Below are 18,056 nucleotides of genomic sequence, written 5' to 3'. Positions count from 1 at the left end.
TTTAAAGAAAATATCAAATGTCATAGATCTCAGTATTTCCAGATCTTGTAATTTTATACTGATTCTCCCACTGTTTAAAGCCTTTGTATGTGGAAAGCAGCATATATGAGGTCGTGGAAGAGAGGGTATTAATGTATAGAAAGATCTCTGTCTGATGGCATATAATATTAATAGCTGTGACGATGTTCAAGAGTTTGTAGAGTCATGAAAGTTTTAAGTTACAGAAGACTTCGCACATGTGGCTAATAATATCTACTTGCTATATATGAACGTTGGCTATCTGCAGCCATGATGAATACTACCATAATACTTTCAATCAGCCCAGCTGCAAATACTAGTGCAGTATGATGAGTGTTCCAAAGTGACTAGTCTTGCTGTGTGCATTACATGAAAGCAGGGTGACCTGAGCTCTATACCAGCCCTATCCCCCTTCTTCAGTCAGGCACAGGCCACCTGACACGTTTATGATTCAGAAAGGCAGCTGTTTGTTTTATTATCAGCCACACTAGCCAAATCATAAAGCAACAAATCTGAACTAGAAGATATAAACACCACAGCAGAAATGACTGCGATAAATTAGGCAAATTAAAAACCATTAAATGATTGCAACACTGAATGCAAACACAAGATCTGCTATCTTACATCTAAGTGAAGGAAATGTATCCCTCAGCAAGTCTTCAATGCCAAGCATTCATACAACTAATAACTGGGTCAGAGTTTCCCTCTACAACCCCAGTGACTTATAAGGAAAACTGGGAAGAACACATACTGATTCAGCCTGATAAGAGAGTACTTTGAAGAGGTTCTTCTCCACATCAGCTTTGTGCACATGAATATCTGCTTCACCATCGCTCCCCTTAAGTAACTTCGCATACAGTTTTTCTATACTCTGGAAAACAAAGTGTAGGTATCAACCAAGGAACTTACAAATAGGTGTGTTTGTAAGAAATTACAACTGGAAAAGAACTTACATTCATGGCAATCTCTAGAAATTCATCAGCAAGATCTGCTTTTCCGATATCTATCCACCCTTTCCCAGTTTTCATAGACATCTGAAGGAGAAAACAGGTGGCTTTGTGAAAATATAGTCACTTTCAAGAAAAGCAATGTTAGCTCTCTTTGATGTACATATCTAATATAGGAGAGGGGTATATCAGGTCTTCGATTCCTGACATGCGCCTCACATGACTGAATCAAGTCCTTAACACTTAGATGCAGCACAAGGCTTATGGTGCCCTACCAGAAAATAAAATAAGATACTAAAATAAATGAATAGGCTGCTCATACAACATTTTACCATATGACAAAGATGGGATGCTAGCTGCACTGTTCAGAAATTCCTAACTGCACTGGCTCAGCAAGGTGTCCCCTGTGTTTATAAAGGCCCCCTTCAATATACATATTCCCCAGAACTACAGGTATATTTCACTGCCTTTGTAAAGCAACCACAATGGGGTTTTAAGGTTTCCCTTGGTGATCAACTGTACTTCATTACTCACCCACCATTAGCCTTACCAAAATCTGTCTTCGAATAGTTGCCTCTGGAGGATCGCTGCCTTCACAAAAGCACACCAGTCTGCAAGCAACAAACCGTACTGCAAGAAAACAGTGCATTTTTTTTTTGAAAGTCAAGCCCTGCCATATCTGAAAGATTGCTTGCCATTTTAAATTACAAGAGAGAAAAATTTGAAAGCTTCGGGAGTCAAAGCAGTCTGATTTTTAGCCAAGCTGCTTAAAATTGCTTTTTAGGCAGTAAGAAAAAAAATATATTCTCATCAAAACACCTATTAAACACTTTAAGTTAAATACATGGTATTCAAAGACTTAATTACATTGTATGTGCTTACAGTAACATGTCTTCAGAGCCTCAAAACAGCCTTCAGCAAAATAGGGAAATGAAGTTTAATAATCTTGACATTTCCAAAGTAAAAAGCAAAAATATTTTCAGGCCTTCCTTATACATCAGGGATGGAAAAGACACCACTTAATGTATTTAAAATAGCCTCTCCCTGGCCCTTCAGCTGTGATACAAGATCTGAGAACATTACGCTCTACAATTACTACTTATTTTGTGTAAACTTAACCTTCTCCCTGTACCTGATATAATTTATATGATGCAGATTATACATAATTTTGACTATAATCCCTCAAGACAAAAATGTGGGCCAGATACTGCAGTCCTGCAGGACCACATAAAGACCAGGTTGAGGGAAAAGACCAAAAGCTCACTTCTGCTTTCCCCTGGCCCTGCTCCTGGCTCCAAGCAAACCCACCAGCTGTATACCCAGCTAAAACAGGGAAGTAAAAAGAGGATTTTGAGTTTTTCTGTATGTAAACATTGATGGGACAGTTCTATTAAAGAAACATTCTCACTTGATATAAATTAAGATATAGACAACTGTCTAAAATTTACATTTGTGTTATTTCCATACATTTTTAATTAAAACCATAGCATAAGAAGGCAAATTACAGCTTTCTTTGGTTACATCACCTTTTTACTGATGCTCTGGCATGGAAAAGGGGGCGGGGGTCGACTGTCTACGCCAATTCTGTGTCTCAACGAGATCACCATTACACTAGGGTGCTCCTTACTGAACTGTTTATAGAAGAACAGCTGTATATTTTCCTCTGTCTACACCCTATAGCTGCAAAGATCCAAACAAATCTACAGCACTACATATATGCCTGTCAGCAAAATTTTTCCTTTTCATGCTACAGCACACAAACACATTTAAGAAGGTATAGAACACATACATACATTTAGCTCTTTGCTCATCATTGACAATGCAACCCATGTGTTTGGTCACAGTCCAGTTCCACAGGTTTATTGCACTCTCTTCAACCTGAGTAGGAGAATTCCATCAGATTTAACTTTGTCCTGGATTTGTGTCAATATTGAAATTTGCTACTGGAAAAGGAACCTTCTCTCATGGGGATCACAGTAATGATCTGTCTGGATGTTTGCACAACTTCCTTTTACATTGGAGTCAGGGTGTGGGTTTTCCAAAAAACTGTTAACATGATCCCACAGGGAGATTTGGGATAGTGACCTGAAAACAAGCACACTGAATGGACTAGCATTTCTTCAGCTAAAAGTATGCATCATTCTTTTCTACAGATTCATCATTTCAGAAGATATATTCAGTCTTATAAAAGACTATTTCATATCTTCTAAAGACATGAAAGCACTTCCAAGACAAAGCAAGGTAAGAGAACATGACTGTAAATCCAGGGCTGACAAGACCTGGAACTAAAAAAACTTAATTAATCATATGACCAATAGCACATATGTTACATCATCCATCATTGCCTTCAGCTGCAGTGTGAAATTATGCATAACAGTGAATTCTGTAAGTGAAGTGGTGGATTATAGAAACTTTCAAATATGTTCCTAAACAAATCCCATTAATCTGTCATATTACTGCAATGTCCTAACCTATGTTTCTATCAAGTCCTTTCCCAAACTTATCAAAACATGACCTCACTTCATCGCAGATGGACAGGGTTTCTCACAGATACAAAATCTGTGCAACAGCACATCATCATGTCCAAAACACAACTGACTCACTGGCAGCTTTCAGAATACATCACATACATCTTAAACAGGTGCTGAAGAATTTGAAGGAATTGGAAAAGAGCTGTAAGAATTGTTTCAGGTTTGAAAATATATCTATACCAACGCTTCACCTTTTTTGCCTATCAAGAAGAAAACTAAGTAGCTTGAATTACTTTAAATACCTACCTACATCAGGAAACTTCTGATGTTAACAAAGAAAGCACAAGGGCTACTGTATATATACTATGGTTAAAAAGATGATGCAGTTCTATCTAAAGACAAGAAGCTTCTTTAACAACCCACCTTGAAGGGTTGCACTTCCCATCACTTCAAATCCTAGTTTCCAGGATAGATCTTGCCTACAAATATACTCTTGCCTAAGTAGGAGACATTTCACAGGCCCTTTTATTGGACATCAGATTACAAATTAATGATTTCTTTAAAAATAATTTAGCCCAACTTATCCAGGAAGAATTGAAGGATACCAGTTTCATGCTCCTGTATTTCTCTACAGACTGAGCATACTTTCCGCCATGGACACTTGCAAGCCTATCTTGCTTCTTGTCACAAATTTAGGACTTTCAGAATCAGTCTTCCTTAGATGATAATCACTATGAGTTAAATCTCTCTTCAAAATACAAACTGTGGAGGAAAAGGTTGGCCTGTATCTCAACTGGGCCTGTTTTTACGCCAGATGCATATATTACCCATCAGACTTCTTTTTGAAAGGCTTTTTAAAGCAGACATTTATTACAAGTACTGCTCTAGAAGAAATACAGAAGGAAAAAACTCCTAAAATTAGAAACATTACAAACAACCCCCTAGTTCACTTTTATAACATATGAAAACGAGTACTTCTCACGCTGATATTATGTACTGGGTTTATCAGGCAAAGGACATGCTTCCTTGTTTTCTTCTTCCTCAAATATCTGCAATCCTTATCAGAATCCGTGTACAAGATGAGGAATGACCTCTTATCTGGCCCTGTACCCAACTCTTAATGCATCAGCACTCCATGCTTACATTTTTATGTGAAATTACGATTAGAGGCTACTTGAAAATTGAAATAATAAAAACCGTTAACATTACTAAGCCACCAGTAAATTTTCCCATTATGATGCACTTTTATACTTCGGATCATCCTTTCGCATCGACTTTTTAAACGTAACATTTCCCACTTTATTTTGGAATTTCATGCTATGGGGTTAAAAGATGAAAAGCTAAACTGTTTTGTCTACGTCTCCATAGCGCTGCAGTTACAGGTTCAGCTCCACCGCAGCTGATGGGCAGCGGGACCCCCGCCCGCAGAACAGCGCCAGCCGCAGCCACCAACCTGGGCCAACGGCGCCGCCTGGGGCGCAGAAGCGGAAAGCCCCGCTGCCTCCGGCGGGCCCGAGAGGGGCACCGGGCCGGCGGAGCGGGGCTCTGCCCCAGCCGCGCCCCCATCCCCCTCAGAGATGCTCCCCGCCGCCTGGAACAGCTCCTCGGTGAGGGCAGCGATGCGGGACGGGGCCTCCTCCCTCAGCAGCTCCTGCACCAGCCCTGTAACACAGGAGAGGGGAGAGAGTGATAACAGCCACCCCCAGAAACTTATCGGGAAGGCGGCCCTCGCCCCACGGCAGGCGGTACCTCGCACCGCCTCCCGCCGTGCCCCCGCCATGGCGGCCGCCGCCCCGCGCGCGCCCCGTGAGGCGACCTGAGAGGAGGCGGTGCGCGCGCCGCGCATGCGTGCTTCCAGGCCCGCACGCGCGCCGCCGCGGAGCATGCCGGGCCCTACGGCACGGCCGCGCCGAACCCAGCGCTCCCGGTGACACCGCGCGCCGATTGGCCGTCCGGAGCTACCGCCCCGCCTACCGCTCCCGAGCGACAGGCGCCGGGGCCAATCGGACAGCGCGGCGGATCGGCCTCCCCGCTGGCCGTGCGGTGGGCGCCGCGGCCGTTCTGGAAGGATCCCGGGAGCAGGGCCCGGGCGGGCGCAGGCGATATGTCGGGGCTGCTCCACACGACGCTGAGCGGGCTTAACAGCGACTCGTACTGCGAGATCAGCCAGTACCGCGACCAGCACTTCCGGGTGCGCCCGGCGGCCGGGCCTGAGGCGTGGGGGTAGGGGCGGCGGGGCCCGGGCGGGAGCGGGGCCCGGGCGGGAGCGGGGCCCGGGCGGGAGCGGGGCCCGGGCGGGAGCGGGGCCCGGGCGGGAGCGGGGCCCGGGCGGGAGCGGGGCCCGGGCGGGAGCGGGGCCCGGGCGGGAGCGCCGTTGCTGGGCCAAGGCCGTGCGAGCAGCCCGCGAACGGGAGGGCACCGCGTCTGCGGGGCGGCGGCAGGTGCCCGCCGGGGCCTGGCGGCAGAAGTGGGGCGGCAGGCGTGCTCACCCCGCTGCGTGCTCCCCTCTGCCCTCAGGGTAGCAGGCAGCTGCAGGAGAAATCCCTGAAAATTTCCTCTACGCTCTATGTTGGAAACCTGTCCTTCTATACCACCGAGGAGCAGATCCAGGAGCTCTTCTCCAAGTGTGGAGATGTCAAGAGGATTGTCATGGGGCTGGACAAGATCAAGAAAACTCCCTGTGGTTTCTGCTTTGTCGAGTATCCTTTCTGGTGCCCTGTTACCCTCGGGTCCTGGGTGGTTGCCACCTTTAGTTCCTCTTTGTGCAGCAAGGTTAGCTGAGGAGGAGGGACAGTCAGTTGCTTTCTACCAGGCACTTCCCTCCCACCCTTGCTATTTCACCACTGCTTTAACTGAGACAGCAGTGCCATAGGCAGAGAGTGCTACCACTGCTGTATTTCCTGGAGGTGGCAAAGAGCTCCTTTAATTTGTTACTTTCGTTAATGATTTTAGGGCCAAAATCAGAACTGTTACAGTCATCATTCTGAGGTCTTGTATGGCCAGAGCATGGTCACTTTCTTACCTTAACTTTACACCTGAATGAGGCAGCAGAATAAGCCATGGCGGTATTCCCAAGTACAGGGTACACGCTTGTACAAGTTGTACCATGAGCTGTCTTTGCAAAGCTCTTGCGAGGCCTCTCCCTCTTGTTCAAATTCAGTCAAGTTTCAAATAGTACAAAAAGACGTATTACAGCTTTCTTGCCGTTAGCAAGGCTTTAACATGTTTTGTTTCATCTACGTGTGGAATAAGTGCTCCAAAACTACTTCTTGTCTGTGCAGGTACTAACATTAATCCTTTCAGTTTAGAATCCTTTCTGGGTGGGAGCTGGTTTTAGCTTTGATTTATATGAGCACAGTTTCTGATCCCATAGAGGAGAGCAGAAAGAATAGAAAAGGCTGGAAGGCAGGGTTTTTCTGCTTCTCAAATGGAATAGTTGTCTTTTTTTATTTTCCTTGTACCCAACAAAATATCACACTTAGTTCTCCTTATAGTATGCTTCAGATACTACACAAGAGCAGATGCTGAGCACGCAATGCGATTTATCAATGGCACACGACTAGATGACCGCATCATTCGAACTGACTGGGATGCAGGGTTTAAGGAGGGGCGACAGTATGGAAGAGGAAAGACTGGAGGACAGGTGAAGACAATACCACTTCATACCTTGAATTTGATCCCCCTAAGACTCTGTACTGCTTTGCTAGTTTTGTCTTATGCAGACCAATGTGTAAACTGTAAAGACCTGATAATGAGCTTTAGTCACTCCCAGGTTGTTTTGGCGACTGATGCCTGGTTAAAAAGCTAGAAATAGAACTTAAGGCCACATATCCCACCATGTAAGCAGAATGTTCCCTAATCCAAGCTAGTACTCTTAAAGAGATGCCGAGTTTGAATGGAGGGGGACAGCAAAGCTGCTAGGCCAATCTTACAAAGCAGCACTTTGCCCCAGTGCGAAGGTGAGGTTCCTTTGCAGATTTCCAGGGTGGAGGGGAGGAAATGTTTGGGAAGCCAAGCCTGGCAGTTCAGAAAGCTGGACTACAAAGCTGAATGAAAATAGTTTGGGGTCTTACTTGCTTCTTGTCTAAAAAGACCTCAGCCATCAGCTATATGCTAATTTGTCATTTTCACTACCGTTACCACCTTTTTGGGGGATTATTTGAAGAGATTTCAAATGAATCTAAGTTGTTCTAACCTGAATTCCAGTTCCCCAGCAACTGAGCAAGGAGAGGGTGATGATTCTGAAGTCTAGCAGGAGTCAGGCAGTGCAGGGTACTAACATCTGTGTTACTGTTCTGCCTCAGGTGCGAGATGAGTACCGGACAGACTACGATGTGGGAAGAGGTGGCTTTGGCAAGATCATTCAGATGCAGAAGGCAAATCATCAGCCTGCAATCTATTAATTGCCTCGTGGGTCCTAGCTCGTAGAGGGCTTTGTCCTTCCAGAGCTAGCCCTGCTCTTGCATTTTGGATTGGGGTAGGGAGTGATATCCAAGTTCCAGCAAAAGGTGACCCTCCTTAGACTGTGGATATACATGTATTCATTCCCCCTTCCTTCTGGGCTAGAGATGATGTTCTGTGTTGATACAGGGCAACAAGGGAAAAAAAAAAATGGACAGCTCTGCAGGATTCTGGGTAAGAAGAAATGCAGCATGTCACACACACCTTGTGCTATGACACAGCTAAGCAGGTGGCGTCCTCCAAGCTGTGACTGCAGCCATGTTTGCTCTCAAATGGAACTTCTTAAAAACATACCACCATCGGAGCCATCCAGGTGTCTGGGCACCTTATGGGGATGCACAAGATGATTCAGGTTTCTAATTTACAACCTCATCAGCTTCCAAAGCAGTATCGCTGTTTGGATGAGAGAAGTGGAACAAGGTCTTATCATCCTTGGAGGTGCTTGTCTGCACATCTAGCCCTTGGGTTGGTGAGGGCCTGCAGAGCATTTCTCTTAATGATGCCCCCAGTGCTGCCTGGCTTTTTCAGATCCTCACTGTTCAGCGTGATTTTGTTAAAAGTTTCTTTTAATTTTTTAAATAAACAGTTGTATTGGGTCTGGCTGAGATGGAGTTAATTTTCCCCCTAACAGCCCTCATAGTGCTGTGCTTTGTTTTCGTAGTTAGAGGTGTTGATAAACACCAGCGTTTTGGTTAGTGTTGAACAATGCTCACAGCATCAAGGCTGTCTCCAGTGTTTCCCCCTGCCTCACTCAGTAGGCTGGAGGTGGGCAAGATCTTGGGTGGGGACAGAGCCAGGACAGCTGGCCCAAACTGACCAAAGGGATATTGCCATATGACCTCTGCTCAATAATAAAAACTAAGGGAAAGGTGGCAGGGGTTTGGGATGGGGAGGTGTATTCGTTACTACAATATTTGTATTTTGTCTACACCTACTGAAGCTCTGCTTCTCAGCAGCTCAACATTGCCTGCCAATGGGAAATAGAGAATAAATCGTTTGGTTTTCTTTGCTTCCACGCACAACCTTGCTTTTACTTTATTAAACTGCCTTTATCTTGACCCATGAGCTCTTTTCCATCTTATTTTCTCCCCCACTGTCCTGCTGAGGAGGGGAGTGCTAGAGTGGCTTGGTGGGCACCTGGCATCCAGCCAGGGTCAACCCACTGCAGTCCTTTTTCATGTTCAACATGGGGCCTGAGACTGGCAGTTTTGTATTAAGCGTGCTATAGCAGTAGTTGTTACTCAGTAGTAAGCTTCCACATGGGTCATGGAGTTTGTTGGCTGCACTGCTTGTCTTTATTTTGCTGAGCCTGGGCTTTGCCCTGGCATTAATGGCCTTGCTGTGCTGGGGGAGCTGTCTTGTGGAAAGGGTGAGGGAATGCATCTCCTTCTTCCTACCCGGTCTGGGTGGGTTTACGATGCAGGTTCCTGAGGTCCTTGTTCACCCTTGCATGAGCTGTTTAATGCAACTAATTAACGCTGTTGACATATTATGGGTTTTGTGGAATGTGGTGTCATCCTGCTGTAGGAGAAGACAACTTTTGGGTGAGGCGATGCTGAAGCATGCCCTGAGGCGGCTGGTCCCTGGGTGGCAGGGGTCCCTGGGTGGCAGGGTGCATGGAAAGACTTGGGTAGGTGCCTGGGGTGGTTATCACCTCCCGTAGCCTGGGACTTTACACCCGAGCAGGCAAACTGATGTGCCGCTGGATAGAAGGGTGCCTTGCCTACCAGTAAAAACCAGCAGCTTCTAGCACTGCTGGGGCTTGGCCTATGCCTGCCGAGCTGCAGTTCGGTACTGTCAGAGGACTGTGATTAAGGCAGGGACCCACACCACCTCTGAGAACACCTTGACTAAGGCTGGGATGCAAACTACACCTGAGGGCATGATGGTAGAGATAGGGATCCAGACCACATCTGAGGACACCATCGTTGAGGTGGGGACCCAAACAACAACAACTACAGTAATTGTCCCCGTAGTGAAAAAGAAACGGACAAGGAGGTCAGTGGGTCCATATCACCAATGAGTAAGAGAGGAGGAAGAAGAGGAAGGGTTTAATCAAGAAGCTGGTCCTTTGGCAAAGAAATTAAAGGAAGGAGTGAGGGAATTCAGGTAAGAAATAGGAACCTACCTGGTCTCTGTCTCTGACCTCATCAGAACTTTGAGACATGTGGAAGGAGTACAGTCGCCAGCCGGGTGAGTGGATTGCTGCCTGGCGGCTCCGATGCTGGGGCAATGGGGCTGACGGTCAGCAAATGGAATGCAGGGAAGCCCAGCAGCTTCCTGAGAAAGCTTTCCTTCAGAAAGACTGAGGTCACCTCCATTGCTCCTGGTGAGGGGACTTCTGGCCTGGCATTGCAAGGGTCAGACAGTGAATACTCTGACCAGGAACAGGAACAGAGGGTCCCTGCCTTCGGCCAGGGGGATGAAAGGGGTGACTGGGTATACTGGGCTGTGTGGATTCGATGGCCTGAGATTGAGAGAGGAATTGGAAAAGAAGCAGCAATTTGCAGTCTCTGGAGGTAGGCTCCTCTCGAGTTTGAGTGCAAGATACCCATTCAAGGAAAGTCTTGTGAACTCCTCAGGGAAGTGGACTACCACAGCTAAAGGTATCCAGTAGCTGAGAGAATTGGCAGTGCTGGAAGTCATCTACAGTGACCTAGACAGTGATGAGATCTCCAAAGATCCAGAGGATGGCCTGTGCACACAGGCCATGAATCAAAGTGATACTCTTAACAGCTTGGCAGCGATGTATTGTCCAGATATGGATACACCAGCTGTGGAGAGAGTGTCTTCTGGGCTCCAAAACTTTGAAGAAAGTTTCTGTCCCTCTTGACCCCTACAGGCCAGCACCTTGGCTGTCAGGGGCACCCCAAGAGGTCAGTCCCCTCCTGCCCGGGTCAGGGGAAAGGGAGCACCAGGCACATGCCATGAGCTGCACTCTGGTTCTTCCTGTGTGACAAGGGGGAGGACAATGGGGAGTGGGATGGTGAACCCACCTTCAAGCTGGAAGCCCGTGTATGCAAACTGGGAGGGAAGGCAGTTGTTACAAAGGGGCCACGCAAGGAGCCTGTCAGCTTTGTTGCTGTAGAGACACAAGAAGGCAATCAGCGATCTCCCAGACATAGAAAGACTGAGGTCACCTCCATTGCCCCTGGTGAGGGGACTTCTGGCCTGGCATTGCAAGGGTCAGACAGTGAATACTCTGACCAGGAACAGGAACAGAGGGTCCCTGCCTTTGGCCAGGAGGAGGAAAGGGGTGACTGGGTATGCTGGGCTGTGTGGATTCGATGGCCTGGCACATCAGACCCACAGAAGTATAAGGCTGTGGTAGACGCTGGTGCACGGTGTACGCTGGTGCCATCAGGGTGCAGAGGCACAGAACCCATGCGGATCTCTGGAGTGGCGGGGTGCCAAGAATTGTCTGTATCAGAGGCTGCAGTGAGCTTAACAGGGGTCAGGTGGGAAAAGCACCCCATTGCGACCAGCCCAGAGGTCCCTTGTATTCTTGGCATGACTGCCTCAGGAGAGGGTACTTCAGGGACCCAAGAGGTACCAGTGGGCTTTTGGTGTAGCCACTGTGAACACCGAGAAGATCAAACAGCGATCTACCCTGCCTGGCCTCTTGGAAGATCCCTTCATGGTGGGATTGCTGCGAGTTGAAGAACAGCGGGTGCCAGATGCCACCGGGACGGTGCACTGGTCACAGTATCACACGAGCTGTGACTTCCTGGCTCCCATCCATGAGCTGATTCATCAACTGGAGAGCCAAGGAATGATCAGCAAGACTCACTCACCCTTTAACAGTCCCACATGGCCAGTGCAAAAGTCTGACGAAGGGTGGAGGTTAGCAGTAGGCTATCGTGGCCTGAACGAACTCACACCACCACCGAGTGCTGCTGAACTGGACAAGTTAGAGCTCCAACAGGAACTGGAGTCAAAGGCAGCCAAGCAGTATGCTACAGTTGACAATGCCAATGCATTTTTTTCAGTTCCTTTGGCAGCAGAATGCAGGCCACAGTTTGCTTTCACACGGAGGGGTGTCCAAGACACCTGGAACAAACTGTCCCAGGGGTGGAAGCACAGCCCTACCATTTATCATGGACTAGTCCAAACTACACTGGAAAAGAGTGATGCCCTGAACATCTAAAATACATTGATGACATCACCGTGTGGGGCAACAAGGCAGAAGAAGTGTTTGAGAAGGGAAAAGAGTAATCAGATTCTTCTGAAAGCTGGTTTCACTGTAAAAAGAAGTAAGGAAATAGAGAATAAATCTTTTGCTTTTCTTTGCTTCCACATGTGACCTTGCTTTTGCTTTATTAAACTGCCTTTATCTTGACCCACAAGTTCCTATTTCCATCTTATTTTCTCCCCCACTGTCCTGCTGAGGAGAGGAGTAATAGAGCAGCTTGGTGGACACCTGGTGTCCAGCCAAGGTCAACCCACTACAACAGTGAGTCCTGCACTTGGTGCAGTTTGTGTATCAAAACCATTTGCTCTGTGACATGAACTGGGGGGGGGGGGGGGGGGGGGGGGGGCGAGATCTCCTGTTGGTATCTTAAAGCTGCTGTCACTTGCAAACACAAAGATGGACACTAAAACGTGGCACAAGTTTTGCTGTGTTTCTCTTGGCTTTTTTCTTGGTGGGGGCTTTTCCTCCTCTTTGTTTTGCAATAGCTGATGGCTGATGTCAGAAGAAAGTTGCTTATAAAAGTGTATGGCTGCTCTGAATAAAACAAGTCCCTATGTTTCACATCAGCAGGTTCTAGGAGAACTTTCCCTATCCTGTCACCTGTTTCACGGTCACAGTGTGTAAAGCAAAACAAAGGCTCAGTGTGCACTTCAGAGAGAAAGGAACCAGGAACTCCCTTCCCTGCATTGATGAGAGGTTTTCCTCCCATTTTGAGAAGAGCACAGCTAATACTCTCTAATCTGTTCTTAGGGTCCAAACAAGGGACCAAAGGAGATGAAAACCCTTTCTGATCAGTCCCCAAGAACATCTCAGCTAGGGCAAGTAATTCCATTGAACAAGTTAAATTCTGTCTGTAAATTAGGTTTGTATTATGTAAATAATAGCAGCTGCTCCCTGCCCAGTAATGTGTAATCATGATTTTTCATGCATTATCTCATCCAAGATAGAAACTGTTGCACACCCATCTGCAGACCAGGCATACAATTTGAATTACTCTAACACTCACATTACCCCAATGTCTCCATAACTGAGCAGGAGAGGCTGTTACTAGTTTGTTAAAATGTCTCCTACCTGTTTGTTTTGCAAGTCAGGTTGCTGTGCCTGCACAATTGTCACAGGTCTTGAAGGAGCTGCATGTTTAGTCTTCAGCAGGTTTAAGCAATGACAGCACCAGAGAAGCCCGTGATGTGAGCTGCTCCTGAGATGCAGTGACAAGGAGCAAGACATTGACTTAAGAGCAAAAAGTACAAGCAGTCATTTGTCTAGCCTGGCAAAGCAGTGTCAGTGTGAGGTCCCTTGTGGAGAATGTGAATTACAGAGGGAATAATTGCCTGGGCAAACACAGCAGGGAAACAGGAAAAGTTATGGAAGATGAGGAGAGGTATCAGCCATGATACTCTAGGATTAGTAAAGGAATCTCATGTGTATGGAGTAGGGAAACACAAGGCAAGCTTTCAGTCTGCTCCTGGAAGAGCCTGGTGTGGCCTGTTAGACACATCAGTCCTATGTATGTGACAGAACATGCAGAAATCTGTTCAGTCAGGTGCCTATGACTGCAGAAGGCATTAGCCCATATTTTTGCAAGATACTGTGATTTCAGTTCTACAGAGATCTCCCTGTTCCACTCCAGTCTGAAGGAAGAGTGTCTCCTTCAGCCAGTCCCAAACCAGGGCTAGCAATCTATGCACCATTCCTCTTTCAACAAAACATTTGCAAAGAGATTTGTGCTGACTTTTATTCAAATACATGTATTTGCCTAAAAGAATCCACCTCAAATACTACAGCTGCAGTAAATGTCAGGATCCCTTCCTTCTACAGCAATCCCAGACAGAACCAAAGAGAGATGAGAAAGTTTACAAGTCAGTAGGTGCTCCCAGATCTTGGCCCGTGCTGCCACGTGTAGGTACCCACGTGGCACCGTGCTGCATCCATCGGAAGAGGTGTCCTTGCCAAGAGTGTTGCCAAGCATAGCGGCTGCCAAGGTCCTGGAGCAGCCCCTCCTGCCCTGGCTGAGCTCCTGACCGTGGCACACTCTGTGCCCAGAAGGCTCAGGCTCCAGGGCTGCCTTTCAGATGCCTTTCATCAGCACACAAAGGTCCTGTTAGGAGAGGTAACCCTTTGTCCTCATATTGCTGGGGCAGAGCCAAGCTTGGCTGTGCAGCCAACAGACTGAGAAGAGATGAGACCCAAGAGAGCCCAGGCACAGCTTAGCAGCAGGCTGCCTCTCCAAGCCACGAGCAGTTAACACACTGGAAGCAGAGGCAGGCCACTTTCCCTAGCCAACAGCCAAGCTCTTTCTGTGAAGAACTCTGATGCTGAGTCCATGCCAGCACCAACCAAAGGAGCCTAAACCACCCTTCAGGCTTCCTGGGGAATCAGGACTTGGACTCCAGTGAGTTTCTGCTGGATCCCTTGTGATCTGTGGAGACCTTTTTCCTTCACCATAGAGAACAAAGTGCAGCAGTTTTGCCAGAAAGTTATGTTCCTTCTCAAGCTCCTTGGCCGTGCTCTCACTCAGGAGCACCACATTCAAAGCCATCTGCACTGGAGAGGGGAAGAGGCAAGCTGTGGTTCTCATTCAGTGTGACAGCTTTTGAAGTCCCCTCTGAGCCAGTAGCAAATCTGAGCAAACTTTAGAGTGGTCAGGCAAATGGCAAGATTATAGTCGTGGTGCTCCACAGCTACTTCCAGCCACTGGTGCCCTGAGGAAACCCTGATCACCTTCCTCTCCCATTTGTGCCATATGGGATCCCACACTTTGCCATAGACCCCAGAGGCAGACACACCAGGCCCGGCATCACCGTGCTGGGTCGATGAGCTGGACCATTTCACCCTCCACCCCACAGAAGCAGCAGACCAGCTCGCCCAGCCCATCACTGTCAAACCCGAGAAATCAATCTTCTTCCCAGCTGCCTCCTCCACTGCCAGAGCTGCAATTAGCTTCATGTGCAGGTGCTGGTGTGGTCTGCACAGCTTCAAAAGGGTACAGATGTTGTCCATGCTGACCAAGTTGGAGCCCCGGAACCAGCCCATGGGCACCCACATGCACTGTACACAAGCCCAGCGCATCACCAGCCTTCTCGTCCTGTCGCTAGTGCCCTGCATTGGTGTCAGGAAACCCACCTTGATCTTCTTGGCCCGCTTCACGTAGCCTTTGCTGTTGTGAATGCAGTGGGGACAAGGTGCTCAGACACCTGCATGCACGTGCAGCCCATGGAGATCTTAACAGTGGCAGAGGAGGGGTAGTTCATCATCCCACTGATGGAAAACCGCCTGTCTGTGCCATAAATCTGGTACTTGCATTGCGCACACTGTCTCCGCTGTCTCCTCTCCACGCCACTTGCCCGGGAACTCACTTCCACCATGTGAGGGTGCAGGTGCCATTGGGGTACAGTCTCATAAGCATAAGAGAGGTACTCCTGGAAGTCCTGAGGGACCAAGGCAGCCTCCTGATGGGTGCAGGCATGATCACAGCATGTTGCCAGCTCCAGGACAGGCTGTGACAAGAACTGCACTTTGGCTAGTTGCAGCGTGGATGGGGGAACAAAAGCAGCAACCAGATCACCAGATGCAGCACTGGGAAGAAAGGCGAGTAAGAGAAGAGCAACCACCTGGCAGCAAGTCATCATGCCAGACCTGCAAAGGCAAAGTGAGGAGAGCATTAAGCCTGCATGATTAGAGAGCCGGCCACCTGCCGCGGCTCAGGGCTGGGAGGATTATCGTGCCAGCTACTGGGTCTTGCATGCTTAAGCTCTTACCACAGAAAGCAGAAGGGTTGGGACCTGCCTGGAGCCAGGTGAGTAAGGTGTGATAGGAATCTCACCCAGCACTGGCTTTGATCTCCTGGAGCCCTTCTGGAAGCGAGGCCCAGCAGGCACCCCAGCACTGCAGAAATATCACGACCTGAGGAGTTTGCTCTGTCACACCAGTAACCCTGTCTTCCCCAGGGCAGATTCCCTGGATTCCAGGGTTCAGGCGCTGCTGATGGATGCATCCCACCCAGCAGCCCACTGGTCACCTGCAGGAAGGAGGATCTGAAGGGTACCTGCTTGCTGGTCTTACAGGGAAGAAGGTGCATTAGCTCCTCAGGTTGAAGTATTTGGTGTCCCAGAGCAGTGTGGACCAGCCAGCCTATTTTAACTCCCAAATATATCATTGTACCCCATTTAAAATTTAATTTGCTGCTACATCTCTAGTGCCAGGGACACCCTGTTGTGGCAGGGGAGCAGTGCAGGGCTCAGGATCCAAAGTGCCAGCTCTCCTTCCAATGGCTCAGTGGCACAGCACCCCTCCATCCTGCCCCAAGCCTATGTACCCACATAGGCTCCTCTCAGCAGCCCCCCAGGAGGTTCTTCCTCAGCAAGCAGCTGATGTGCAGTGAGCTGCCTTGATGCCTCCGCTGGGAAAGCCCTGTGTCCCCCAAAGGCAGCCAGGGTCTGCACTGGACACGTGGCAGTGCATGCGGTTATTAAAGTATGAAAGCCACAGGGGATGGGTTGGAGCCAGGTGGGGAGGGAGGCAGAGACCCACCAGCTCTTGGCACCCCCTGCACCCTGAGCCACCAGTGCTGCATCCCCAGCATGGCCCACGGCCAGACTATGTCACCGTCAGACGGTGGCCACAGGCAGGTCTCCTCTGCAATGCTTCCCCATCTGCCTGCCCCCTCAGCATGGCTTGGACCAAACACAGCTGGAGCCAACAACCCTCCAGCTCCCCTTTAAATCCAGGGGGGATGGCAACGGGGAGATCATAAACCACGACCTGGCTATAGCTCCCAGGGGGACCTTCCTGAGTGCCTGCCTGGCACTACAGCCAGCAAGATAGCACAGAAACAGGAGCCTGCTCTGCCTCTCCTGCCCATGCACCAGCCCGTGCTTGTGCCCAGTCTGCCTGGCACCCATGCATCGGCAGAGGCACAGGCAGGGGAGCAGCTTTGGGCTTGTTTGGTTCCCTCCAGGGCTCTGCCAGCCGCTCTGTGGGGGCTGGAGCCAACCTGTCGAGGCCCACGGCCAGGCAGCAGACGGGAACACAGCCTGTGCTGCAAATCTGGGTGGTAACTCCCCGCTGACAGGGCAAACGGCAGGCAGCTGTGTGCAGGGCTGGGGACCAGACATCTCAGCAGCAAAGCCAGGCTCTGCTTTTTGCTGCATTTTCTCAGTTTTTAGAATTTTCCCCCTTCCAGACCGGCACAGGAGGGGAAAGCTCACCCTACAGCCCCCAATGCCCGACAGCCTTCACCCAATCCCTGTCTGCACAAGGAGCATCTCAGCAGGCCACATGCAGGCTGGTATGGTGGCAGTTCTGGACAACACGCTGGGGCTCCACTGGGCTTTACTCACCCACCAACTGATGTGCGGAGGTGTACAGCACCAGCGGGGCCTGGGAAAGGCAGGGTTGCTGCCCAGCAGAGGATGCAGTGCCACCCCCGGCAGCTCTGCCAGTGCCGATGGAGTGGAAGGAGGTGGCAGGCAGAGGGAGGCAGGGTCCCCCCAAGAGTGGGCTCCCAGGGCTGGGGTGACCCCTCCAGGCAGGCAGCCAAGAGCAGGGTGCCCAGCACAGGGCCTGTGCCCTGGGATAGGGCTGCTGTGCTCCTGCCAGCACCTGTGCCTGTGGTGGGATGGCACCAACGCACCGCACCGGCACAGGCTGGCAGCTGCCAGATAGCTGCTTCCCTGCCAGGCTGCTGTGGTGGGAGCTGCCCAGAGCTTCCAGTACCCAGCTCCATGTGCAGAGCTCTGCCAGTCCCAATGGGTGCCTGGGATGGGATGCCAGTGCTCAGTGGGATGGCCTGGAGCCAGGTACAGACACGCCTGCGGGCACAGACCCACGTGTGGCCACAGGCATGGATGTGCACCCACGCATGTGGACAGGGGCACAGACAGAGGCACGGGGGGCCGCAGCAGTGCTGAGCCAGAGGGTGAGGGCTGCAGCCACATCGTGGGCCCGTTGCCCGCTAGGCTTGGGCGA

At 49.4% G+C, this 18,056-nt stretch overlaps 3 protein-coding genes across 10 annotated transcripts in view; 1 reads left to right on the top strand and 2 right to left on the bottom strand.

The window, feature by feature from the left end:
* The window catches only part of TEX11 (testis expressed 11), a 33,038-nt gene extending 27,717 nt beyond the window's left edge, over positions 1-5,321 (bottom strand). For all 8 annotated transcript variants that reach the window (XR_008735180.1, XM_055727113.1, XM_055727107.1 and 5 more), the window contains exons 1-6: positions 5,186-5,321; positions 4,890-5,098; positions 2,759-2,843; positions 1,516-1,595; positions 972-1,052; positions 770-889 (exon numbers count right to left, since the gene is read on the bottom strand). Coding sequence is in view for 7 of the 8 variants with exons in the window: in XM_055727113.1 (XP_055583088.1) it covers positions 770-889; positions 972-1,052; positions 1,516-1,595; positions 2,759-2,843; positions 4,890-5,098; positions 5,186-5,321 (711 nt within the window). In the remaining variant the exon portion in view is untranslated. The remainder of the gene's footprint in view (positions 1-769; positions 890-971; positions 1,053-1,515; positions 1,596-2,758; positions 2,844-4,889; positions 5,099-5,185) is intronic.
* Positions 5,322-5,492: 171 nt separating this feature from the next.
* NCBP2 (nuclear cap binding protein subunit 2) lies at positions 5,493-8,493 on the top strand. Its single transcript, XM_055727117.1, has 4 exons — positions 5,493-5,627; positions 5,954-6,135; positions 6,941-7,079; positions 7,741-8,493. Exons 1-4 carry the CDS (start codon positions 5,541-5,543, stop codon positions 7,837-7,839), a joined length of 507 nt encoding a protein of 168 aa, XP_055583092.1. The 5' UTR covers positions 5,493-5,540; the 3' UTR covers positions 7,840-8,493.
* A 6,170-nt stretch (positions 8,494-14,663) lies between these two features.
* Positions 14,664-15,751, bottom strand: LOC102052530 (serine protease 23-like). Its single transcript, XM_055727692.1, is given in 6 exon segments — positions 14,664-14,900; positions 14,902-14,978; positions 14,981-15,265; positions 15,268-15,453; positions 15,456-15,489; positions 15,491-15,751. Coding segments are annotated over 6 exon segments (1,080 nt in total).
* Positions 15,752-18,056: the final 2,305 nt, after the last annotated feature.

The sequence above is a fragment of the Falco cherrug genome, chromosome 15, assembly GCF_023634085.1.
Source record: "Falco cherrug isolate bFalChe1 chromosome 15, bFalChe1.pri, whole genome shotgun sequence".
Lineage (NCBI taxonomy): Eukaryota > Metazoa > Chordata > Aves > Falconiformes > Falconidae > Falco > Falco cherrug.
Note: the sequence above shows the minus strand (reverse complement) of the source record. Positions and strands in the feature narration are given on the sequence as shown.

Excerpts from the sequence above, each read along its gene's own strand:
- NCBP2 (XM_055727117.1), top strand. The coding sequence starts at position 5,541 with ATGTCGGGGCTGCTCCACACGACGCTGAGCGGGCTTAACAGCGACTCG. Across the intron at positions 5,628-5,953 it reads ACCGCGACCAGCACTTCCGG|GGTAGCAGGCAGCTGCAGGA; the intron begins GTGCGCCCGGCG and ends CTCTGCCCTCAG. Across the intron at positions 7,080-7,740 it reads GAGGAAAGACTGGAGGACAG|GTGCGAGATGAGTACCGGAC; the intron begins GTGAAGACAATA and ends GTTCTGCCTCAG.